The 26,165-nt window shown below is 44.3% G+C and overlaps 1 protein-coding gene across 6 annotated transcripts in view; it reads left to right on the top strand.

Annotated features, from left to right (window-relative positions):
• The window catches only part of SRGAP2 (SLIT-ROBO Rho GTPase activating protein 2), an 87,884-nt gene that overhangs the window by 26,961 nt on the left and 34,758 nt on the right, over positions 1-26,165 (top strand). For 5 of the 6 annotated variants that reach the window (XM_071768729.1, XM_071768728.1, XM_071768731.1 and 2 more), the window contains 5 exons: positions 2,458-2,650; positions 10,626-10,788; positions 21,176-21,238; positions 23,891-24,106; positions 24,654-24,782. In XM_071768729.1, the coding sequence (XP_071624830.1) occupies positions 2,458-2,650; positions 10,626-10,788; positions 21,176-21,238; positions 23,891-24,106; positions 24,654-24,782 (764 nt within the window). The remainder of the gene's footprint in view (positions 1-2,457; positions 2,651-10,625; positions 10,789-21,175; positions 21,239-23,890; positions 24,107-24,653; positions 24,783-26,165) is intronic. The other variant, XM_071768730.1, reaches the window with a different exon arrangement.

The raw sequence follows: 26,165 nt of genomic DNA, 5'->3' as shown, positions 1-26,165 counted from the left end.
TAGGGATGTTTTAATTATGTAGTTGTGAGCCAGGTGAGCTTGAAATACAATAGAAAGTGATTTTGCAATAGAGGACAAGGCTTAGTGTGAGAATATCTGTGTATAATCCTAATTTTACTTCATGTACCTTGACCTGAACATCCTGATTCACCTTCAGGCACCTGAAATGCTTTGGGCACCTGTAGGATGCTGTCCCTTGGCTTGCATGGGCACAGTGGGTGGGATTGCTAAGTTTTAGGAAAGCAAAAGGAGGTAGAAGGCTTTTTGGTGTTTCAAGTGGCTGTTAACCTAAGAACCTGGGTTATTTAAAAGCTGCCAAAGCAGCCAATTCAAAACTGAAGTGGTTGTTGTGACTGCAGACGTGAAAAGGTCCCGTGGAAAACCCCGACCCGTGGGTCAGAGCATCCACAGCCTCTGCTCTGTTCTTGGAGTAAATCTGGAAAAAAAAAAAAAAAAAAAAAGCAGACACTTTATATTGTAGAAAACCCAGTAAGCCTCAGGAAATTCCTGCATTCTTGATTTTATTTTGTGGCAAAGTAGGCAGGGGTGTGTTTTGGAAGGATGAGCAGGGTTGCCCTTCTTCAGCCCTGTGCCCTGGGCTGGATGAGCTGGAGCTGAATGCTGGGTTGTTCCCTGCAGGCAGCCCCATCAGCTGGCACTGCTCCCCTCAGAAAACACTGAGTTTCTTTCTAAAGAAAAAGTGCTGATGGTGCATTTCTTACCAAAGGGAAAAACTTACTGGTTCTGGCTGCCGTTTGACAGGAGAGTTGTGTGTGAAGTATCCCACCTTGAGAACCAAGAGCTTGAGCTTTGTAATTTGGGGATTAAAATGCATGTGCTCTGCTGAGTTTTCTTGTCTTGGAGAGCTCCTGGGTTTTTGGAAGTGGTTCTGGGTATTTCTGCTCTTGGTCCTGCAGCCACCTGGGCTGGAGAGAGGAGCAGAGCTGAGAGAAGTGGTGGTACCAAACCCCATCATTTTTGCAGGTTTTGTTTTTTTTTTTTTTTTTTCCTTGCAAGCATACTTAGGAGCAGTCTTTGTATACACAGGCTTTGGAGTCCCAAAAATAATGTTCAGTGCAAATCCTGGACCTCCTGAAGCTGCTTGTTCCTGCAGATGGGAGCACAATCCAAGGCTACTGATCCTCAGAGCATCCTGGCAGGAGTAAAGTGTTTGGAGGTCCAGATGGTTTGTCCTTGCTGGGCAAAGGGACAAGAGAACAGAGGAGGCCAAGCTGGCCTCCATTATTACAGCTTTTAAGAATCAGCAATGAAGTAATTGATGAAAAAATTGGATTTGGAAAATGATACCCATTTTCTGCTGTGCTGAGAAAGTTGTGGGCAGCTGCAGTGCCTGGGTGTAAAGCTGAACTGCAGACCTGAATCTGACTTGGTTTAGTGCTGGTTCTGATCTCAGTTTGGAACAACACATCCCTGAAAACCTTTGGAAGGAGCAGCAATCACAGTCAGGCACCTCTGAAGTCCTGAAAGATCTTCAGATGAAAGTGCATATTATTGTTTTCACGTTTATTACCTGTAAAAAAAAGCCAAATAACCTCTACTAGCTGCATCACTGAATATTTCTGTGGTTTTAGATTGAATTTTTTCCTGTGTTTTCTTGCCCTGTTTGTCATTTCACTGTTCTGTCCCTCAAATTCTAAATCAGTAAAATAAGGAGATTGACACCCAAAAGGTTAGAAGTTTACATATTTGTAGCACATTAGAAAACTTGTAAAATATAATGTCAATTCAAACAGGTATCTTCAGGAACAATTATGGATAATAATAATAATATTAACCTCTGTCTGTGTGCTTTATGGGTCCTTTAGATGCAGAGATATTGTTGGCAGACATTTTCAAAAGAAAAATAACCTTCCTGGAGATAATTCCTGCAGAGCTGGCTCTCCAAGGGGGTGTCTTCCTCTGTTTCAATGGCTTGGTTTCTAATGAGAGAGCTGCACAGCTGGAGACTCAGGAACTAACTGAATAATCTGAAATTGGTGCCTTTGGGGAGTGCCCCACTATGCTCAGTGTCTTATTTCTGCATCAAGAGCAGTCTGCAGAGGAATTTGATAGAAATTCCCTGAAGTGATTTGCTGAGCTGACGTGGGCCATTGCAGCATCCAGTCCTTTTTCCAGCCTGAGATTCAGTACATTTTTAGGCAGTGACCGCTTCCTTTTCATGCCAGAAAAATGCACTTGACACTTGTAATTGATGCAGTAAAGCTTTGCTTGTGGATCTGAGCACTGGATTCCAGGTTATTGGATGGCTTTTCCTGCCACCCATGACTCCAAGATGCAGTTGCAATCATCTCCTGTCTGCAGACCCAAAGATAAAGGAGCTTTGCTGCCTTATTACTAATGAGGGAACGTATTTGCCACCGTGTTTCGCTGGAGGATTTTGATGGTGTTTTCTCTAATGGGATTTTCTTTAATCTTTAGTGCTTTTATTTGTTACAGAGATCCGTGCCCAATTGGTAGAGCAGCTGAAATGCCTTGACCAGCAGTGTGAGCTTCGGGTCCAGTTACTGCAGGACTTGCAGGATTTCTTCCGCAAGAAGGCAGAGATTGAGATGGATTACTCAAGGAATTTGGAGAAGTTGGCTGAGAGATTCCTGGCTAAAACTAGGAGCACCAAAGACCAGCAATTCAAGTAGAGTATTTGCCTTTTGTTTTTGCCCTTTTTTTTCCTCGTAGATGTGGTCCCAAGGATAGGAATGTGAAAAAAAAGAGCTGAGAGAGTCACTGGAGGTGCCAGCACTCTCGTGAACGTCAGAAAAAAAAAATGTTTATCAAGTTTGTGTCAAGCACAGAACCCACTTCATGTTTCCACACAGCCTGGTTGCTAGATTTATTTCTGTAATGCCTGGTAGCAATTAGGGAATACAATGGTAAAACTGGCACAACTAAAAGGAGTAATTTTCTTGGGAAGGTGGGCAAACACCAGGTTTGGTGGACAAAGCCAGGATTTTCTTCAGTGTCAGTGGCTTTGGTCTTTTGTTTTATGTAGGTTTTTTTGGTTTTTTTTTTTTAGAGTAGCAGTTTCTAATCCGTTGTCTGCTGTGATTTGCCATCACAGTTCTGTTTTCAATATCCTATGGGTACTCAGTGTAGGATTTAGAGTGTTGTGTGCTTGTTACTACCACTTCAAAGCAGTAAAGGAATAAGGCCAAATAAAGAAGGGAATCCCTCCATACTGAGCTGATGGGACTCAATTTAAATTAAAAGATGTCCTTGTTGACAGTGAATTTTCTCACCTGCTTGAAACATTATTCCCAGGTAGGTCTGACCCTGCTGCTCTGCTTGGTCCCTGTTTGGCTGTTTTGGGTTGGGAGGAGCAAGGTGTTGTGAAGGTGTTTTGGTGGTTTCAAAGCTGATTTATTGGTGACTCCTGGCTGGAGGAAGGGGCCCAGGAAGACACAGGAGAGGACCCATGGGTGAAGAAGGAGCTGGTGCAGGCAGCACAGGATGGGGATGCCAGGGAGGAGGTGGCCAGCACAAAGCCACGGGGCTCCTGTGACATCTGGGGCAGTGCAGAAGTTTGTGGGGTTTTGTTGCCAGGGTAGCAGCTGGGGGAAAACACAGAGCAAAAGCAGCCCTGGGATGTGAATCATTTCTGCTTTGGACAGATTGATCTGAGAGGATCCATCTGGCTCTGCCTCCACCCAAAGTGCAGGGTCACTCTTGAGCATTGTTTGGGGCAGCCCATGATCATTTTGTTCTGTTGGGTTTTTTCCTTGTTGTTGCTGTGTTTGCAGGGATATGGGAATGCATCAGCTTTCCTTTTCCACTTGGAGGTCTAGTTGGGAAAGCCACTAAAAAGGCACCACTTTAGCTCCCTTTCTGCACAGCTTTGATGTAATTAACTTGAGCTCTCATGGAAAATTCTGAGTTTGTACCTGGCAGAACTGATCTGAGACATCCTATTGAGTGTAGCCTGAATTAGACAAGTGGTTCTATCAGCACATAAAGCTTCCATTTGAATTTCTAAATTAAATGACCACGCTTTTCTGGTCATGCATTGCCCAAAATACTCCAAAACCTGTTCCTGAGCAGCTGTTTGCTAATTCTGCCTGGGCTCCTGGTTTTGCTTATGTTAGCAGCAGGTAGCTCCTAGCACAAGAAGGATCTTGCTCTTGGGATATATTACCCCTGCAAGGCTTGAGTTCCAGGTGTGCAAGTTGTTAATTTGGTCAAGAGGTATAGGAAAAAGGGGAAAAAACAGCTAGGAGGGTGCTGGGTCTGTGGGCAGCATTTGTCCCACCAGTGGCAGTGGGGTTGTAAAGCTCCGTGTCCTGGGTAGCTCCAGCTCTGACTTGTTGGGTCATTTCTGGTTCTAACATCCAGAAATGTGTCAGAATGCCAGAGGGATTGGTAAGGAAGCAATTCCAGTGGTAATTACCTCTCCCCATCACTGCTCTGTCTGAGTGCTGGGCAGTAACGTGCCCGCTGCCTGTTCTGGAGGCACCGAAGCTGTAATCTCATTTGGAAGCCCCCAAAAGACCATTTGATCAAAGGCAACCATCAGATCTCTCCTTGGAAGGAGCCTGGTATTACAGGACTCCACTATGTGCACATAGGAGGGTGGCTACTCTGTAATTGCCTGGCTGTGACCCTATAAATACCCAGTAATAGCACGTTCTGGCCCTAAGCTGATGATTATGGCGGAAGGTACCGTATCATTCAGTGGCTGCTTACCATGGCACTTGCTGTTTTTAGATCTCCTAACACACTGTCGTGGAGGAAATCTGTCAGGCAGGAACCCTGTAATTTGCATGTGCTTCCCCAGTCGATAGCTGGAGTGTAATTGCCAAGTTGCTGCACACGTGTGCATTTCAGGGAACGCTGTCAAAGGGCAGGAGGAGGCTTCGGGCTGACCCTTGGAATTGGATTTTGTGGCTTCCTCCACCCTCTGTCTCCAAGCAGGGAAAGGAAAGAGCAATGTGAGGTGCAGGGTGAGGAACAAATGCGTTGCATGGGGTTTGTTTTCCTTGGCTGCAGCCCCAGCACGGGGTGAGCTGATCAGGTGGATGCATTTTCCATATGGGTTTTGGAATGGAAGTGTTTGGGTTCTAGCAGCAAACTGTGTGTAGCCAGTCATGGGCTTAAGGGTGCCTGCAGATTGCATGGTTTGAAGGCAAATTCACTGAAGCATCTTAAAGTGATTTACAGAAGTAGGTGGATGTTATTCTCATTTTGTATCTTTGTAGAAGGGGAACAGATTGGTTTAGCCAAGGTGACATTTGACTTGATGGCAGTTGGATGCATCCCAAGTTTCTCTTGCCTCTAACTACTCTACCATGGCTGTTAGACCTCACTTTGCCTATTCTCTTTTAAAATGTTTTTTTTTTTTTTTTCCTATTAGAACAGGCTATTAAGAGAATAGTCATACAAAATGTATGTATTTGGTAAGGCTTCTCTAGTGCCTGCTGATAAATATCCTTGCACGAGATGTAAGGTCTGAGGGGAAAAAATGCATTTCACAGCCCAGTTCTTTTAAGTCCTGGTGTTATAGGAACTTGTTGGTCACAAGCTTGGTGCAGTCATCACTCCTTAGGGCTCTGCCTAAGCAAAGGTCTTTTGTTTATCAGTGTCAAGGTTTAATGGCAATTAAATGGGAGCATCCATCCCAGCAGGTGGGGGCTCTGAATGCTCTGAAGCCATTTGCCTATTCAGATAATCAGTTAATATGAAAAAACCCTGGCAAAGCTTCAGTGATTCCTTTCAAGGGAGAAATTGGGAAGAAGAAGAAAAAAAAAAAAAAAAGAAAAAGAAAAATACAATGCTATTTTAAGGCCACATTTCAAATCAAGATAATCCTTGGAAGTAGGATACTGAGTAGCAATTGTCAGCTGGAGAGCTGAGTGTCCAGGATATCCCAGCATGAAACTCAGATGGCTTTCTGGCAGCCTTTGCCTTGAAGTAGAAGATGCAGAATAAGTCTGGCAACCTTCAGGCTGAGCACTTGTAAACAACAGATGTTCATAACTGGAATCTTTTGGAAGAGAAGGGCAGGGAGCAGCGTGGATGTCCATGCTTGTAATTCTCAAAATTTGCAGTTAGTGCTGAGCTGTGTCAGGAAGACTTCAAGGGGAAATTACATGTTGATTCTGAATGAGCTCAACTTTAGTTTTCTTAAAAGTGAAATGATTTCTTTCAAGGAGAGATGGGGTGGGCTGTGAGGGAGGTATTGAGAAAAGCATTTGGGTCACATGGACTTGAGTTGTGCTGTTATTATTTGATAAATATTGTCCTAGGCAATTTGGACCTGTGTTTCTTTTTGATGGAGCTGAGTCCTGAATGTTTGGGTTTGGGTTTTTTTTTTTTCTGAGACTTTCAAGTAGCATCTGGAAGATTTTGCTAAGCATGGAGCAGTCTTTTATTCATTGACCTCACTGAACCCCAAGAGCTGAGGACACATCAGCAAAAATTGCTGTAAAACCCCAGGGTGGATCTTGGTGGTCAGAGAAGTTTTTTGGTCATGTGGATGCCATGCCTGTGCTAATTTAAATGTTTCTCTCTTCCTAGTTAGTAATATTTTCATCTGACTTCATCTTACCCTCCTTATAGAAACCAAATATGCCTGCTCCTGGTCTGTTGGTGTGGAGTGATGTTTTTTGGTTTTAAATCAAAAAGGATTTTTCTGCTGTTGCTCTGAACAGGGTTCCCTTGGGATGCCCAACTCTCCTTTGTCACTCTTTTGTCTCCTTTAAAGCAGATAAATCTTGGCTTGTGAGTTCCTTGTCTGAATGAGTAATTTAATTAAGAAGTTTCAGATACTCAGGACTCAATCTTCCCTTCTGATCTTTTGAGACAGATTGAAACCTTTGAAGTTGAAGTTGCACAGGACTTGATCAAGATAACACCCGAGAAACCACAGAGCTTCATACTTTGTGGTTCCTTAAAAATCTGTGCACAACTTCCTCTTCCTGCTCCCAAACCCTCCTGATTGCTGTGATCTGGGGTAATTTAGGCTAACCTAAATAAACTCTCCAGATCCACTATCATCACACGATCTCTGAATGAGTATAAATGGTGCTTGAAATAATCCTGGATCTTGGCATCTTCTTTCTCCTCCTCTTCTCATCGCAGGAGAAGTTTGAGCTAAACTTGTGAATGTGAACTCTCCAGCACTTTGGGAAAGTTCATCTCCAGGTCCTAAAGTGTTTGGGTTAATCTCAATTTTGTCTCTTTAGGGCAAATCCTGACTCCAGACATTCTGCAGAATCTGTGGACATCAAGTTTGCTCTTGCTTACACCCAGCAGTGCCCACTGTGTTTTATTTCCCATTTTTCATCCTTTCTCTGGGGTGACATGAAACTGGGAGTATATTTTCCAGCTCCTTTGAGGATGGAAATGGTTAATGGAAATCACAATTTGCTTCTCTGCCATCTGCTTGTGGTTATGATAGAAAAGGCTCTGTTGTAAACAGTTGTAGAACTTCTGCTCCGTGTTGTGAAAACTGTTGCCATGTTCCACCCCAGAAAACTCTGTTTTTCGAGGTGCATCAACAGTTAATGTGTGTGGAAGTTTGAAAGGGTACTTGGAAGGTCTGAAGCAAGTAGCTGTCTTCTTCCTTTCTGTTTCATTTCTGTCTTAGGCTTTGCCTTTACCTGCTGCTTGCCAGTGCTAAGAAAACCCTCACTAGCAAACAGGGAAGGGGAGTTTGTGTTGCTCCCCATAAAAACCTTGCCACGACAACACTGAACCTGTGCAAAATCAAGCCAGGCCACTCTACCGAGGTACTGAAGGGGTTAGTGAGGCCAACAGCCACCAAGAAATTAAAGGAATTCCAAAGGAAAATCTGGAAGCCTGCAGAGCTGTGGCTGCAGGAGGCTGAGCTCAGGGTGCGGCGCTGGCCGGGCAGAGCCGAAGGTGACAATCCTGCTGGGGGATTGGAAGCATGTGGGATTGTGGTGATTTTTTTCCTGCAGGATGGCCTTTCATGTCTTAACCACACGCAGTGTGTCAACAACCCATCTGGCGCCATTAGACACCAGCAGTTTCCCTCACCAGGCTTTTCATGGGCTCCTGGTATTCCTGCTATGTGCTGCCTTAGAATAGCTCCGGGGGTTGTGGTGGGGCAGGCTGGACAGCTGGGGACTGTCCAGTTAACTGTTGCATCCCTTCTGCTTCCCATTTGGGGCTTTTCCTTGGAAAGCAAGGCAGTGGTGTCCCCTGCTGCTCCCTGTCCCTTCCAGCTCTTCTTGGCTTGAGTCACAACCCTTGGTCCTTGGTGCTTCCAAGGTGCTTGGGGGATGTTGGTATCCGTGGGCAACCAGATGCTCTCTGTGGAGTTTTCATGATGAGATGGAGACTGCAATAAAAGAGAGAGAAGGATGAGGGGGTTTGGGTTTGGGTTTTGCCACAGATGAGGATGGTGCAAAGGTCCAGCCTGCACCCAGCTGGATTTGGGGCTGCTCAGAGGAGATCTGGGGCTGCTTGGGCCTTGGGAAAAGAGTGAGGCAGCAAGTGCTGAAGCAGCAAGAGACTCCTAAGGGTGTAGAGACAGGATTTTGAACAGCTAGAACAAGATCAGCTGGGGAAGAGCCTGAGCTTTTTGTTGCCAAGTTTCATTCCCAAACATGTTATGGCAGTTGGTTCATTTTCTCTTGGAGCTTCCAAGGGCAGATACGAAATACATCAGTGCATAAAGCACTTTGGTGTCACTGGTGTGAAGGAGCTGACCAAACACCTTACATCATCTCCTAATACTATTCCTTTTAATCATCTCTTTAAAACCAACTTTCTTATTTAGTTTGCTTCTTGTCTCCTACCTGAGCCACAATTTGTTGGTAGAGAATGGTGAGAACAGCTCTGCCCTGTGCAGGAACTCTTTCTAGTCATTCCTTTTCTCCCTATTTTTATTGGGAAAAAAGCTTGGGCACTGTTTCTTGCCTTGCCTAAATAAAGAAATAACCCAAAATATGTCTGCAGTCTCTTGTGTTGGAAGCTTTTATTTCTTTTTCAGCAGGATTTGGAACCCACATCTCCTTACCTGCACGGGAGCCCTTCCAGGGCTGGCTGCAGCCTGGGCACTGCCTGGAGAGTCCCAGTTCTATTAGTTGGGTCTTGAAGCTCTAATGAGCTCTTTGGCATGTCAACAAAACAAGCAGTGTGCTGCAAACTCTGATTGCAGATCAGGAGGGGCGACTGTTTGATTTATAGAGCTCAACATCTGGCAGTTTCAACCTTGTGCAGTTCTGCATTTTGATCATTCCATCTGGTTTTCTGCATGTCAGCAGTATCTGAAGTACAGGACACTGGAATACAAAGGCAAATACTGTCTCTAAATAAAATCTGTGCCTTCTCACATGTTATTTTCTTGCTTTTTTTTTTTACTTAAACCATGAGGAGAAGCAAAAGCCCAGAATCCCTTGAATACCCCCTCCCATTATCCACACACATGCTCGAAGCACTCCAGATCACAAGCTACAGTAATTTCCTGAGCTTTTCCTTTTTTTAAGGAAAAGAAACAAAGCATCAAGCTCAGCTGTTGTGAAACTGTTCTTCTTTATCTAAAATTATCCATCTTGTGCTACAGATTTCACTGTTGATGTTATGAGAAGGGTAATGAAAGTCTGCCATGGTTTAATTTTCCCATCTTCCCAGTGTCAGGCATTTCTTGCAGCAGTGATTGCTGGCCTTTGAGTGCAGAACATCCCCTTTTTCAATGGAAATTAAACCACATTTCTCTTCAGAGCACAGAAATCCGGGACAGTTACATACAATAATCAAGAGCTTTGACTTTCCACTAGAGATCTGACTTAACTCTTTTCTAAATAAATATTTCTGTACCCTAACAAATGATAAAGAGACCCAGAGGGAGGGAAATGATGAAGGCTGCACCTAGAACTGCCAGTTCTAAATTCTGCTGCAGGGTTGCTGGGGGACCATGCAGGATTGTTGCTGTCATCCTTGCTTCCATCTGCTGTGAAATGGGCCCTTAAGAAATGACTTCCCCCTTTCAGGAGATGAAATGTTGGTCCAGATCCAAGGAGGTTCCTCTCATCTCCTTTTTTGCCCTTTGTATTGCAGGGTGCAGAGTGAATCAGCTGTAATAAGGTGGAGAAAGTTCAAAGATGAGAAAGTAAAGCTTGTTGTTGTGTGAATGTTGCTCTCCCTTTTGCTCAGGACAGATAGAGATATTTGCACATAATTGTTTTTGTGTGTGAGACACAACTTTGTTTCCTATGCAGATGTCAGTAAGCTTACTGGGTGCCTGAAATCTTTATTGTGATTAAGTCACAAAAGCCTCAGACAGCACTGAGAAACCTATTGTCAGAGTCTGGAGCCGTCTCTCTCCCTCAGGCACTGCAATTTATGCACAAATTCTTGGATTCAAAATTTAAAAATGAGCCTGAATTTGGGATGCTGTGGCTTGGACTTGTCTGGTCTGTTTTTTGGGGGGATGGAAGCCCATGGCCATGAGAATGGTGCTGTGTACCTGAGGGCATCCTTTTTGTAGGTGCAATACCCACTTCAGAGCCTCTCTCTGCTCTTTTTTCCTTTAGATCCATAGGTACTGGAGCTGGGTTTCCAGCAGTTCCAGATGCCCATTAACAGAACCATTTGGGCCACTTCGGATGCTCCTAACCAGTTCTTGTTTCTCTCCTGTGTCCTTACAGGAAGGATCAGAATGTGCTGTCCCCTGTCAACTGCTGGAATCTCCTGCTCAATCAGGTGAAGAGGGAGAGCAGGGATCACACCACCCTAAGTGACATTTATCTCAACAACATCATCCCACGTTTTGTCCAGGTCAGCGAGGACTCGGGACGCCTCTTCAAGAAGGTAACTGAGTGCTCCAACCCCTCTGGTTTTGTCTCTTGAAATTCAAAGGTTGGGCACAAAAAATATATTGAAGTCTTACATTCTGTTTCTCCTTTAATTCTGCTTGGTTTTTTGTTTGTTTGTTTGTTTTTTTTTTTTTTTTTTTGAGACATCACCCCAGGAGAAGAGGAACCTTCTCTTTTCTCAGTAACATCACACTGAGCCCTTTTTTGACCTTTTAAAACTTTCTGGTAATTACATGATGGTTGATTAGAGATTTACACAGGATTGTTGAATGGCAGTTCCTCTTCAATTCCTCTAATCCTTTCAAAGGATGAGTAATCTCCCCACTGAATTTCAGCAAGGGCTGGCTTTGAGCAAGGTGGCTGAGAACATGGAAATGGATCCCATCCCAGTTTGGCTGGAAACTGGCACCTTGCTTTTCAACCCCTTGTCTAAGCATGGTCTCACCTTGCTTTATTTGATTTGGGGCATTAGGGCTTTAAGAAAAACAAACAAATAGCCAACTGACAACAAAAAACCCCTCTGTTTTCTTTCTCAGAGACCAAATGTAAACTGGTGTATTAATTTGTGCTAACAAAAAGGCACTTGTTACTAAATTCCTCCCACTTCTTGTCTGCCTGCTTGCCAGGCATACCAAATTGGCTGGAGGCCAAGGCAGGTATTGGATTGCTATTCCACTTGTGCTGAGTGCTTCAAAACAACAATTGCATCCTGTCTTATCTGGAGAGTCACCTACTTGAATAAGATAGCAGCTGATAAATAGAGAAATTTGGTTGAACTTGGATCTGCTCCTCCTTGTGTTCTTTCACTGAGTGTCTCTCCCCTTCCTGAGCCACAAGAAGCAGCATGGATGCTACAAAAACTACTGTAGGCTAGAAAATAGTTGTGGTGTGTAATTAAAATGTAGCAAATCAGTTTTATATTTCATGGATTTAAAAAAAAAAGAAAGCCATCTGTTTTTAAAACCCCTCAGTATATCCCAAGAGTATTACAGACAAGCACCAGGGTTTCCCTGGACCATAAACAGACAAATGGTACATTTTACTGGATGAAAAAAACAGGGACAAGGGGATGAAGTCACTTTTTCAGGGTTGCTCAGCAAGTCTCTGGCAGAGTCAGGATACCTCTCTGATCAGTTTCTGGAGGCATTGAAGAGGAATAATCAGGTGGCAGCAAGGTATTTAGGAGTGGCATGTGTTTTTATGCCTCTAGCCAGGAGTTAGATGTGCTGCCAGTCCTATTGCTGAGAAAAATCTGAAAGAACATTCTCCTCCCTCTCTTTTAGCTGCTTCTATCCTCTCATAAACTTGGGACATCCTTTCCCATTTTTTAAATGGAGAAGAGCTTCCATGCTCTGTGGCAGCTCAGAAAACAGCACTCTCTGGCAGCCTTCAACCAGATGTGATGCATGGAAAATGATGCTACCAAGCCGTGCTGCAAACCTTTCCATGAGGCTGTGGGAGCAAATTTGGAGGTCCCAGTCAGAACCCAAATGTGCAGGAGCTGTGAATGGCTCAGCTGAAGGAGTGTGGTGTAATTAGCCAGTGAACTAACTGGCTGTGTTACTTCTGAGACTGGAGTTTCCTGCCCCTCCTGTGCCACCTTCCAGCTCAATCACTGTCTGCTCTCACCCACACAGAGCAGCCAAGCTGAAGTGTTCAGCACTTTAATCAAGTGCTGCCTGCAGCAGGAAGAGCCTTAGCTGGGATGCTCATAGGGTGTTGAGCTTTGCTTTAAAACAAGAGCTTGTTTTTTCCTGTTTTCCCATGGAAATTGTGGCTGTTGGAACGGTGCTGCCAACCTTCCTGGTGGTTTGGGAGTTCTCTGTCCATGTCTTGTGCTACAGAGGGTGAAAAACAAGGACACACTTCATTATTTGAAAGTCTGAGGAACATGTTTTAAACCCTTCTCTTTGGAGAATACCTGTTAAAAAGTTATGCATCTGTCTGCCTGATTGCAGCTCTTCCAGTCACTTACATTTCAGACCTACTCACTGGGTTGTAAATAACAGGATGAAAAATGGAGAGGGTAGTGCTACAGAGATCCTGGTTTGCTGAGGGCACTTGAAAGGAAAAAATGAGGCATGAGATCCATTTCTTGGGCCACGTTATCATCCAGGGCTTCCTTGAATCAGTGCTGTGTGTGTGTGAGATGCAGGTGAGCTGGAAAGGAGCAGGCAGGCTGGGGGAGAAGGCTCACTTCAGAGCTTTTGTTGTAGCTCAGCTCTTGAGCTGCTTTATCTTGCACTGTCTGAAGTGGTGAGGGGTTTTTTGCAGACAAGAAGAGATCTGAGTGCAGCTGTAATCCAGCCCGGGGGCTGCAGGAGCCTGGGTGGGGGTGATAAGGTCCATGCTGGGAAGCAGCAGCATCCTCCAGGGATGCGGGGTGGGAGCTGGAACAGCACAGAGCCCCAGGTGGGCAAAGAGGGGGTCTCTTTGGGGTGTAATGGCAATGTGGGGTTTGTCTTTTCCAGTGGAGAAGCCTCAGGCTGAGGAAGGTTTTTGTGTGGCCACTCCTGGACCTCTCGGGCCAGTTGGAGGAAAGGGCAGAGCAGTGCTGGTGGTTGAGCCTGGATGGGAAAGGGTGAACTTGTGACATTCCAGTGGTGGTCCCTGTGCTGCACAGAGGTTTTCAAGGGGGTTGTGTGCCTGGTGTTTGGATTTGCAGTGTCCTGGGAAAGCTCCCTGGGCTGTAGCTTTGTCTCGGGTGTCTGCTGATGAAGAGATCCCTCTCCAGGGCTGTGTCACGATGTGGAGGGTCTTATTTGTTTGAGTGTTAGCTGGAGGCTTGCCAGGCACTTCAAAGGTATCTTTGCTGATAAGGGAATCTGTGTTTGCTGCCAAAGCCAGCACTGGAGTGGTGCTGGATGTACAGTGTGTGGCAGCCCCACTTCTTCCTGCTCTCGGGTTTGTTCGCTTCCTCGGGTACCTCTCCAAAAATCTTTCCAGGGCTGAGCACTGAGCTGGCTGCACCAGGAATAGTTTTATGTCTTACTGCCAACCTTAGGTGTAGGTATTCTTTGAGCACTGTGCTCTTTCCATGCCCTTTGTTTGGGTTTCTCCACTTTCCATTCCAGCAGAGGATGCTGCCAGGCAGGGGCTGTTGGCATGGGCAGGGATCTGCTGTTTGGCCCCAGAAGTGGTGTCTGTAATTCTGCTCTGCTACAAAAGAAAAAGGAAGATAAATGGTGAACTAAACGACCTCTCCTGAGCAAATAAAACTGGGGAGACGACTGCTGGAATTGTCCTAATAACAAATTGTTGGAAGGAGGTGATATTTTCTTACCTGTCCAGCAGTTTAGCCCTGGATTTTTTGTCCAAGGTTGAAGTTCAAAGCCCAAGTGCCACCCAGTGTTGCTGTTCTGCTCCTCTATCCCTCTCCTGAGCACCATCCTGTGCTGCTTAGCAGTGCCTGTGCTCACACCCCTTCCTTTTCACTCCTCCATCTGCTTTTGTAGAGATCACTCCTTTGATTTCTTCCTGTGGAGCCTCCTCCAGCCTGGCCCTTTTATTTATCTATTTATATGCATGGATTCAAAACACTCTTCCATTTCAGCTGATGCCCCTTTTGATTTCCTCCTTTCTCCCTGTTTCCCTTTACCTCCCTGCCACCCTCTCCTTTTCATGTGGCCCTTGATATCTCTGCACAGTGCAACTTCTCTGGTCCTGGTCTGGTTTTCAGGTTTTCTTGCCTACGGATGTATCTTTTCTGTGGAATCCCTTGGTATTATATATACACGTGTAGCCTTTATCTGCTTGTACACTGCACAGTGTTTGATGTGCAATGAAAAATCCACTATGAGTTGGTTAAAAGCCTGGCAGTAATCAAGGAGGAAGAATTTATTAATTCTCTGAAGGGGTCTGTGCTGAAGATGACCTACTTTACAGCTGCAGCGAATCCCAGTGCTGCAGTGGGAGGAAAAGATGAAAAAAATCTTCTCAAACACCACATGTGGGCCAGCCAGGCACATGAAAGAAATGCAGCAGCCAAAATCCTGGGTGTCTGTGGAAGTATTTCTCCTTAACAGTGTGAAAATATAAATATACAAATGCCACCTGAGTAAAACTGCCCCGGAGTTGGGAAGTTTGTGCTGGGTGCCTGCTCTCCTGCTCCCATCCTTACTCCTGGAATCTTCCTTAGGTGCCCTAGGAACCAGGAATGGGGAATTTTTCCTGTGTTCCCCAGTGTTCAGACCCCCAGGGGCCTGCAGTGAAACGATGCTTTCTGATTTCTCATTGCAGCAAGAAAATCTCCTGGGTTTCCTACCCGCTTATTTTTAGAACAAGTGGAAAGAGGGAAGGGAGAGGGAGTGGAATAACTTGTGTGCTGCTCTTATCTGGGGTAGCAGCACATAAACCTGCTTCTGAGTGAGAGCTTTGATTTTTTTTTTTTTTTTTTTCCCCCTGTAATTGGAGTGCCTGGTTTCTCTTACACTGCTTTGTACCTGCTCAGAGGCAGCGATGGGATCAGAGCCTATTGCCCAGGGTGATGTTCTCAATCCCAATACCACTGGAGTAATTTTACTCCATTGGTAACAAGCTATTGGTGTCACTAATAGGGCACAGAGATTGGGCAAGCAACGTGCTGCATTTGGCCCTCTTAAATGTGTGGAAGTAGCCCAGTGTTCCTGCATTTTATTTCTGATTTCCTCTCTGCTTTTCTTGTCTCCCCACACCAGGCTGCTCAGCTTTATTCTCTTGCAGTGTGAATTCAGGTCAGCCAGGAGCAAGGTACCAGCACTTGTGTTCCCCAGGTCGTTCATCCAGCTCTGCTCCTTCCAGTCAGTTTTTCCTAGAGATAAATCAAAGCAGTTGGAAAAAGGCTGCTGGAGGGAGTCGGCAGCACAAAGCTGTCATGCAGGGCATTAAAACTGTGAGCAGCATTAGAAAATATTGCTTCCAATATTTTCCTGGATTTTACCACTTGCTGCTAGGTCTTGCCACCTCCTGAAGCCCATTTCAGATGTGGCTCATTCAATCAGTGCACGTGTAGCTGGCTTCACAACAAGAATGAAGGCTCTGAGCCATAAAATTGATTGGTTTGTTGGGACTGAGTGCCTGAAGCCCAAGATTCAATAGCATCAGCACAGAGTTCTGCAGGAAAAAAAAAAAAAATTAAAAAGGAGAAAAAAAAAAAAAAAGGGTGTGTGGGTTGTTTGGAACCAACTCTTTGAGCCCAGAGTATGGGAAGCAGCAGTGTGATGTGGTTTCATGCAGGACTGGCTGCTCCAGAGGACAGGATTCTGCTGTAATAAGGAAAATTCCTTATTACTGACATAGTAGTGAAACAAATCACTGGTGAAATGGTGGAGAAAACTAGATAATACAGCTGTAATGTAAATAGGACTGACCAATACATAATGGATCATTAAGCTGAAAACTGGTATCCGTCTCCCAAAATATATCTCTGTGTTGTACCTCACAGATTTTGGTTTTCTGGTGTTTTCTTTAAATGCTGGGGAGCTTGAAACTTGAGAAAAAATCTTTGCAGAATTTCTGCTCTGTGAGGCCATGGGATTATGGCTGGGCACTCTCTCCATGAAAGTTTTGAGAGAGAATAGCATAAAAATTGCACAAGCTTCAGGTGGGTTACAGGCACTGAGAGCGCATCCATGTGAAATAAGGGGTACATTTACAACAAGTGGATTGGAGTGATGGTGATGATGGAACACAGTGTGATAAATCATATATTGGTACTGCCTGCAAGTGAATTAAAGGCAGGGTATAAGAAGGAAAAAAAAAAAAAAAGAACATTATCAAGAATCTACCTATAAAGAATTCTAAGCCTTAATAAGCAAATTCTATGAAAGTGCTTTGTGTATGATCTTGGGAAATTTTACCTGCCAGGCCTTCTCTTTTGCAGATTTTCTTAGTAGATATTAACTAACACATAATAAATAGCCTGTATTATAATCCTGATTTAGACAGGAATAGAAAGGGTCTCACACTTCTGCAAATTCCATCACTGGCTTCAGAAAGAGCTCAGTCCTCTTCCCTCCCAGCTCTCCCTGTTGATATAAAAACCAGTCCAACACTTTCTGTTTGGTTTCCACCTACCTACCTTTAATTACTCCTTTTAAAAAGAGAAATGGTCTTGTTGGAGGGCAGTGTTCAGAACCAGCAGATTTGGGTCCCAGTTTCAGCCCTGTCACTGCCTGCCATCATTTCAGGCAGCGTGTTAGATAAAAATCTCTTTATCTTGGTGTCTGGGGCATTCCCCCCCCAATGTTTTCTGAGCACTTCCCTACAGAAGGCATCTCAGCAACTCCATGGTGTGTTTGTTTTGAAGCCCTCCCATCCCTCTCTCAGATTTGGAACCTTTGCTGCTGCTGCTGAGCCTCCAGATCCAGGGCGCAGAATGTTTGACAGCATTCTGCAGCTCCCATATTTATTATCCTCCCCCCCCCCCCCTCCTTTCTGAAATATTTTGAAGCTGAAGTCGTTCATGTTTGCTGGAATGCGGAACAGCCAGGCCAGGGCTGTAGTAGATCCCCAAAAACATCTTGATTAAATTAGAGGGGAGGTGGAGGGGAGGAGGCTGGAACAAAGAAGCCGTTGAGGAGCTGGCACAGCGTGCTGGGAATTTATGTTCCAGAGAGGGGTGGCAGCAACCTACAGCCCTGCACATGGTGCAAATACACCCTGTTGTAACAAAGGAGTATGTGTGTGCATGTGTCAGCCTGTGTGTGGATGCATGTGCACGCCTGGAGCAGCTCCTTTTGCTTGCCTGACTTGGGGCTGGAAAGGAAAAGGCTGGAGAAAGGCAGCCCATGGGGGGAAAAAAAAAAGGTTGGAAAAGGGTTGGCATTCCTGGGCAGCAGGGGCTGGAAGGACTGTCCTGTTCTGCTGGGTGCTCTCTGTCGTTTCCCTGGTTTGCAGAGGGAAGGAAGGTGATTTCTGTGCCTGATCAGCAGGTACCTGTGCAGCAGGTGAGGTGGGGCAGGGATCCTGCTCCCCTCCTGCAGCATTAAAACCATGCAGATCAAACTAGGTCATCTCCCAGATCCAAGAGTTCAAGTGTTTAGCTCTGATGGGATAAGGAGCTGAGGTTTGTAGGCACATCCCCTCCCTGCATGTCCACACAGTTTGGTATTAGAGCTGATTAGATCAGGTTTTGTTGCACAAGCCCTTCCTCAGGCTTCTTAAGGGATGTACAGGGAGATCCCAGTGGCAGGTACAGCAAGGAATAGGTAATAAAATTTATCAGATTTTCTTCTGCTTTTATTTATTGCTTTTTCCTGGAAGATTGTTTATGGAATCAAGCAATCTAAACTCTGCCTGCCTTTGAAAAACTTACTACAGAATTTGGTGTTGACAGAGGAACTGCTGCCTGAAGATGTTTGCAGCTGCAGAGCCTCTGCTGCTGTTTTGTCTGGGCATGCATTTAATTCAGGATTCTGTGCCATGCTCTGGCATGATACTGATACCTCTCATGCCTCTGTGCCAGTGGTTAAGATCAGCAGCAATTTGAACTCCAGGGGACCTCAGAAAAATTCTCCTTGTGCATCAGGTCCACCACCCTCCACAGCACTTGAGCAACAATATTTTTTTGCTAATGTGTAAGGCATTTTCTTTTTACTTTCCTAAGCTAAGTGGTCTGCTTCTTCCAATGTATTTTTAGTGGTTTGGCTCAGCTAGCTCAACTTTTTTCTTTTTTCTCTATTTTTTTGGTGGAATCAGTACTGGGAGCAACGTTATATGAAGAGTGCTCATTGCAGAGGTCTTGTTTTCCTGACACCTGTAATCTATCTTACCTTCATCTTAATGTAAGGTTTTTTTCCAGTCCAGCAGTCTGGCAGTTCTGTCTTCAGAGCTCATTTGGAAGCACAAAGAGTTTTGTGTCTTGACAATTTGGCACTTACAATTCTTCTTTTCTTCTTCAACCTGAATCTGCATTAAAATATTCATTTTAATCTCTTTTGCATAATTGATGCTTCAGCAGTTTGTACAGTGAATGAGCAATTTAATGCAAGAAATAAGCAAATGGGCTGAAAAGAGCAGGGTGAGAGGCAGATGATTGGTCCAGTCCAGGCACAGTGAAAAGCTCCTTCTGTGTGAAAAGTTCAGTGCTCAGGGCATTTAAAGCAGACTCAACCAGTCCCTTCCATTAATCATCTCCCATGATGAGAAAAAAGACAGTCATCAAATCTTTGTGACCCATATCACTGCAGTGATGAGCAGCAGCTTCAGCTTTTTCCTGCTTCCAGAGATGGGAAAACGGGAGACCTTGTTTCTCCAAACTTCTCTTTGTGGAGAGGGGGAACCACCAGGTTTTTCTTGCCTTTAAATTAAAGACTCCTCAGGACAAGCAGGATGCTCCCCTTTGTGCCAGACACTTGTTTTTCCAGTAGCACTTCCAGCCACCTGGGGAGCAGGTTTAGGAACGTGGAGATGGATAAAAATGCAGAAACCCAACCCTGGGATGCTGCTGCTGGTACCTCCTGTTGCTCTGCCCAGGGTGGTGCCAGGCTGGTTCCAGGGCATAAACAGTCAATACCAAAGCATCCATTGCTTCAGAAGCACAGTAAACTCTCAGTCCTGCTGAACTGAAAAAAAAAAGAGTAATTTAAATTGAAATTATATAATCTTTTGCTTTGAATTTGTCAGGATTTTATTCCTCGTGGCTTTAACACTGTCTTGACTTCTTCAGCAGAAATGCTGCTCTAAAGCTTTGTCTGCACTACCTCTTATCTTTTTCTTGTCCTGAACTTTGTGGCCATAAATAATCCTGAACCTATCAAATTAACTCAGGAGATATTCCATAGTTCTGACATGCAGGGCACGAGGGTTCAGTCAGTAGTTGGTGAATGAGAAAAATCTCTGCACTGCCTGAAGTTATTCAGTAACAGATTTGCACTTTCTCATTACTGGGAATATGGGGAGAAAACACAGTTAATAAATGATGAGTGGTTAAGCCCTGCCTGGCTCTATTGATTGTTTGTTTTGTGAGCAGAAATGTTGGTGTAAAGAGACATTTCCCCCTTTTTTGGTCCTCATTTAGCAGCTTGACTCAAAATCCTCTTCCTGCCACACTGGGCTGTGCCACACTTTGCTTAAGAAATAATTGCCCATTATTCTTAAACCTGGGGATTTTTGAGGGAGCTTTCCCTTTCAGTTATGTTTTTGACTTTGTAAAGAGTTGATGATTAATCTCTCTCATTTCCCCTCCTCTTCCTTTTGTGTTTTGGTTTTTTTTTCACCTTAAAGGCTGTTCTGGGTACCACTGGGATGTGACAATCTTGGCTGCTTGCTATGAGGAATTGATAACCAGGAATTGGATTTTCCTGGCATTTCAAAGATAGGATAAGGCACAGTAATGTGACCAAAGAGCAGGGTTAAAGCAGTAAAATAAAATCATTCCAGCAGCCTCTTTGGGTGAACAGGATAAGAATTGGGACATTACTTCTTGGAGTCCTCAACAGCAAAGAGAGGAAACATCTGTTTGGGTCTGACTTTATTGACTTTCATCTCTTTCAATAACTGTAGCCTGAAAGATGTAAATTGTATTACAAACAGAGATTTTTCTTGCTCCTTTATGCTCTTGCTGTAGAAAAAGGGGTTGGTCAGGTCTGTGAGCACAGCTTTGCTCTGCCAGGTGTGGTGCTGGCTCAGGCTGCTTTTTGATGTGTCTGGATTTCCCAACTTTTCCCATGGGTGGAAGCTCTTCAGGATATGAACAGTGACATTTTTAGCATGAAATCCTTTCTCTAATGAAGTGAAGATTAAAAGTACCACTGAACTCATTAAGTGGGAAATGTGCTTTGCCCTCCTTTGCATGCAGAATGCTCTTCAAAGAGAGCTTTGCAGACAGAGGTTTCATCTCCTGGTAATGAGGGATGAATGTCTCTGGGCATTCCAGTGTCTGTATTAGAAAACCAGAATCTTATCTCTTCCTTCCTCTGTGTTTAGCTGAAGTGTTTGCCAGCACCAGCTCCAATTGCACCTCACAAAATAGGAAAATTGAATTATTGTCTGGTTTGTGATCTGATAGGAATAAAGGGATTTATTGCTTTCGGTTTCTTTACCCTGAATTTCTCCAGTTTCCATATTCTGCTGTACACCAAGGTGTCCTCCAGTGACAGCCTTGCTTGATCCTGCTCTCTGTGTTTCCAGGATTGTACTGTGGAAAATACCACGTCCTGTGGAAATTTCCCTACCTCCATCCCATTAGGCTTTTTTTCACTGTGCACATACAACATTTTATTTTATTAATCCTCTGTGCCATTTGACCAGAAGTGGCTCTGGGCTGGGCAGTTGCTGGATTTGCTGGCACAAAGAGGGGTCCTTAATTGAGCTTAAATTATTTGTAGCTGCAGGGAATGCTCCCTCCGTCCACCTCTTTTCCCTCTTCCCCAATTGACTTTCATTTCTCTGTTTTCTTGCAGAGCAAGGAAGTGGGATTGCAGCTCCAGGAAGATTTGATGAAGGTCTTGAATGAACTCTACACGGTAAAGCAAAACTTGGCAGCTTTTCAAGCAGAAGGAAGAAGTGTTTGACTGCCTGAGCACTGAGAAATGTCTCAGCCTTTGAGGCACTTTGTGTTCACCAGTCAGTAGAGCACCATAAATTTCTTTTTTTGGTTTTGTTTTTTTTTTTTGTTTGCTCTCTCCTTACATTATTTCAGCTCTTGCACTTCTCAAGGATCTCACCTTAGCTCACACCTCCTGCTGCTCCAGTGTTTGGAGTCAGAGATGGGAGAATTTGTTCCAAACCCACTGAAAATCTTCAGTCTGGGTTTTTGGGTGGGCTGAGCATCCAGAAGGCAGCACAGAGCTTCAGCAGGGGGAACACACTGGGTTTGTTTGTCCTTCTGCAAAACAGCTCCCTTTGGAGTCATAGCTTTCCAGCTGTGCTTTTCCTTCTCTGTGTACCCTCTGGAGACCCCAAGCAAGGGGCTTTGCTTTGGGAAGGAGAAGGAATGTGGTGATAAAAGTTCACCTGCAGCCTGGGGATTTTCCTCTTTGCAGAAGGGAATGGCAAAGCCTGGTGGTTCCTTAAATATTTTGCTTTCTGCAGGTCTGGGTGAGGTTGTCCTCCCTGAAAAGCAGAACCTACACAGGGTTTTGCTGCCCAAAATATCTTCTGTCCTTCCCTAGTGATAGGTTGGGTCGTTGCTCTCAGGTACAGGTTCTTCCCTTCACTCTTTCAAATGATCCAGGGAAGTTTCTCAAGCCACGACCTTGGGATGAGATGAAATTCAGTATTCTTATCAATGCTAGAGTATGAGGCAGGGTTTCCAAGCCAGTTCTGCAGATGATAGTAAAAGATATTTCTTTTTGGACTCAATTTAATCACTGGTGGGGTTGCTTTTATTGCTATTTTTTAAATACTTCCACCTCTTGTTCTGCTGGCTGGCTAAAGGATTGGCAGAACCCCTATTTCCAGGCAAAAATGCAGTTCCATGAGAATGGTAAAAATCTTTATTTTCCTTCCCCAGCTAAAATGTAGAGGATTGTTACAACCTCTGAAGTTTTTGCCTGGAGTTGTCCTGTGCCCATTGAGCCCATGGCAGGCTCAGGGGTGGTTCCCAGTCTGGCACTGTCAGGATCAAACCATTAACACTGGGATTGCTTTTTCTGTTTCTCTTGCTTTCTGCCAGTTCCACTTTCAGGGATACAGGAAAAGAAACCACTTTGCATCTATTATTATAAACACCTGCTTTACAGTCTGAGCATATGCAGGAGCTGTGAGTGTCTGTGTGTGTAAATTATTCAGAAAGTCTCTTTTTCATCCTGGCTGTGTTCACATTCTCTTTCATGTTTAAATACAGCAGCTCTTTGTATCTGAGATCCTCTGCTGATCACTGCATAAAGAGAGAGCATCCCCCTAACATTACCTTCTGGTTCAAACTGAGGTGAAAAAGGTGGAAATGGGGTTAAATCCAAAGTAAAGGATTTGCCAGGGAGGGTCATTATTAATCCTACAATGACACTATTGGGGTGGCTTTATACAACTGTGCATTTTGTTGGCTTGCTGTCAAAATTGTGTCATAATGGTGTTTGCTTTGGTGTCTGTATGTGAAGTAAATTGCTTTGTAATTGTGGATAAAAAAATCTAGTTGATACATCATGTCCTGTGGGGATTTTTTGGGTTCTGTTTTCTTAACAGAAAGCTAGACATTAATATCCTGTGAAACAAATAGGGTTTGGGTTGGGGTTTTTTTTTTGTGACTTTGGGGGATATTTATCCAGACTTATTTATAAAAATGGGGCTATAATAAAAGTTCTCCATATAGAACAGGGACCAGCTCTGCTGGAGCAAGAGAACCACTCTCTTTTATTGCTCTTTTATTGCATGAGGTAAACAGAATGATTTTTTTTCATATCAAATTTTATTTAAGCAAATTGAACCTGAGTTGCTTTGCAGCCGTTGTGTTCAGGCTGCTGAATTGAGTTCAATTCCTCCAGATTTGGGGTGTTGAAGGGACTGATTCCCCCAGCTGATGGGCATCCCCTCTGGAGCCCAAAACTATTATTTTCCAGCCTTGGCATGCAGTTTTCTTTGAACAGTAAGGAGGCTGGATTGAGGCTGTATCTTTTTTGGGTTTTCTGACTCCTTTATTGGGTTGCTGAAGAAGGCACGTGCCAAAGTCAAACAAAGAAGCAGCTGCAAAATAATCCACTTTGATTTCAGATTTCTGATTCATTTTGAGAGCTTCTTTCATCCGTGCCTCCTCTGTTCCACTTTTTGGGGATGTGAAATTTCCCAGAGTATTTTGCTGGAAATCAGCTCTGGCTGCCCAAGTGCTTTTCCTGAGTTAATGTGATATCTTGCATTTATTATAAACCTGATGGGCAGCTCTTAGGAAATAGCTGTGTTAAAGAAACTCTGGGGGGTGTGTTGGCCAAATTAAAGGAAAAAAAGAAAATGTCTCAGCATGTGGCTTCTTTCTTAGGATTTTTTTTCCTCCCTCCTGGCTTGCGAGCTTTCCAGATATGAGTATAGATATCTCTGTTATGTGTGTTTAGATATAGATATATATAAATATATATACTGTTCTCCCTGAGAATTTTTCATGTGTTTAAAGTAAGGTAAAAGCTCTGTTTGTTGTTTAGCTAAACCCAGCAAATGAAACTGTGATGCTCTCTGACTTTGTGCAGGTGATGAAAACCTACCACATGTACAATGCTGACAGCATCAGTGCTCAGAGCAAACTGAAAGAGGCAGAGAAGCAGGAGGAGAAGCAGATTGGGAAGTCAGTGAAGCAAGAGGACAAGCAGACTCCACGCTCCCCTGACTCCACTTCCAACGTCAAGTTTGAGGAGAAACACGTCCGAAGGAGCTCTGTCAAAAAAATAGAGAAAATGAAGGAGAAGGTATGAGCACAGCACTGCTGCTGAGGCTTGGGGAGGAGACCCTTGGAGTAGTTGAGCACAGGAGCCACTGAGTTCCCTCCTAGGTGACATTCAAAGTCTCCTTTTTTTCTACAACATTCAGATTTAGGAGAGGCAAAATCCAGCACCAGTTTCTTTCAGGGCAGCCACATATGCACTGTGCATTATCCCAGGTTATCCAGGCATGGCACAGAAAGCTAAAGCAAGGTTGGAGTCTGAAGGTAATAACTGCCTCTTGGAAGCTGTGTTTTTTTTTTCTTGAGCAGACTCAAAGTTTTTTTGGTTTAGCATTTCATGCCAGCAAGATCTGTGCTGTTCTCAGAGCAGATTTTAAATGCCAGGCTGCCCAGTTCAGTCTGATTCAAACCATCAGAACAGTAAATCTAAATTCTAAGCCTTTGGGGCTTGATAAAACCAGAATCCAAATGAAAAAAAAAAGTCTGTGAGCAGGGTAAGGTTCCTCCAGCATGCTGTGGTGGTACTGAGTGCTGCTGCTCCTCCTCATTTGGGTTTTTCTTTTCTCTTTTAGAGGCAAGCAAAGTACACAGAGAATAGACTGAAGGCTATCAAGGCAAGAAATGAGTATCTGCTGGCTCTGGAAGCCACCAATGCATCTGTATTCAAGTATTACATCCATGACCTGTCTGATCTCATTGATGTAAGTGCTGCTGCCTGGGTGCCTGCAGGGAACATCAGTGCCACCAGCCCTCACCTGGTAACCTCTGGCCTTGGGTGGGCACCTGGGGGGGTCACAAGAGGCTTGGTAATCACTCACTGAGCTGCTCTTACATGGTTTGCTGGGAGCTGGGTGCTCAAGAAACCTGGCATTGAAAGGTGTAGGAGAGGAGCTGCTTTGTTGAAATGAAACTCAGCTTTGGTATCACACTCTTGCCTGACATTTTCTGTTTACTATTTTAAGCAAACCCTCGAGATTATAACTCAGAAGCACACTTAAAAAGGAGTAACTCTAGAAGTGGTGTAACAGATAGCAAAAGAAACAAGGACAGAAGCATTTTCTAAAGTTTTGAAAAATTCTGTATATTCCAAGGTTAATGAAGGCTGTTCCACTGCTGAATGAAGGACCATGGCATTCAGGGGGCATCAGTTCTGCTCTTAGTAAAACACACAAAAAAAAATTGACATTTCTCATCTTTGAAAACTCAGAAATGCCAGGTAGGGATCCTGAGGATTTTCACCAATCCTTAACTACCACTGCATCCTGCAGAACTGGAGGACCAAATGCACTGAAGATGTTGTGTCTGGGTCACTTGCCAAGGACAGCTTGCTGCTGCCTCTGTGAGAAACACTCAAGTGCAAAGCCTGAAGGGAGTTTTCTTTGTAGGAGGAGGGAGTAATGAAGAGAAGTGTCTCTAGACACAGGCAATAAAGAGCACTCAGATCACTATTAATTAGCCAGCTATCATAATACCTAACAGTATGTATAATGCATTTATTCAGCTGATGATAAAATCACATGAAGTGCACTTCTGCTGGGTATTTATTTAAGCTTGTCCTTTGGAGGTCAGTGCTGGTTGGGTTGGGAAAATAAAATACTGTTCTTTCAACCTGTCACCTTTTTTTGGAGAATTCCTGGACTGCAGAGCTGTGTTTGTACCTGCTTAGGAGCCCTTTTTTTGGTTCAGCTCTGCTCAACTTGAGCTGTGCCATCTTGGTTTTATAACAGATGGGAGCTTCCTGTAGATTTTTAGGTTGAAGCCCTTAGGTAGGGGCTCATCTTTGGGACATCAGTGGAATTGAACTGTCTTCATTTTTCCTTTTAAAATCCTATCTGTAAGTCCTCCCCCAAACTCTGCAGGTGTGCTTGGGTCACTTGTCTGCTCAAGGCTGCTCTTAGGACACTTTCTTGAGTCCTATTTAGTGAAGAATCCTTTTGGATTCTCATGAACCCAGGACAGTTTTTAAGGGCATCCTTTAAGCAGTACCCAAACAGAGCCCACCCAGCCTGCTGGGCCAGGGCAGGCAGTGGTGTAGGGCAGGAAACCAAGGTTCCAGCACCATGGATTTGTCCCTGTTCCTAAAG

Source organism: Heliangelus exortis, chromosome 25 (assembly GCF_036169615.1).
Source record: "Heliangelus exortis chromosome 25, bHelExo1.hap1, whole genome shotgun sequence".
In the NCBI taxonomy this organism is placed as follows: domain Eukaryota; kingdom Metazoa; phylum Chordata; class Aves; order Apodiformes; family Trochilidae; genus Heliangelus; species Heliangelus exortis.
Note: the sequence above shows the minus strand (reverse complement) of the source record. Positions and strands in the feature narration are given on the sequence as shown.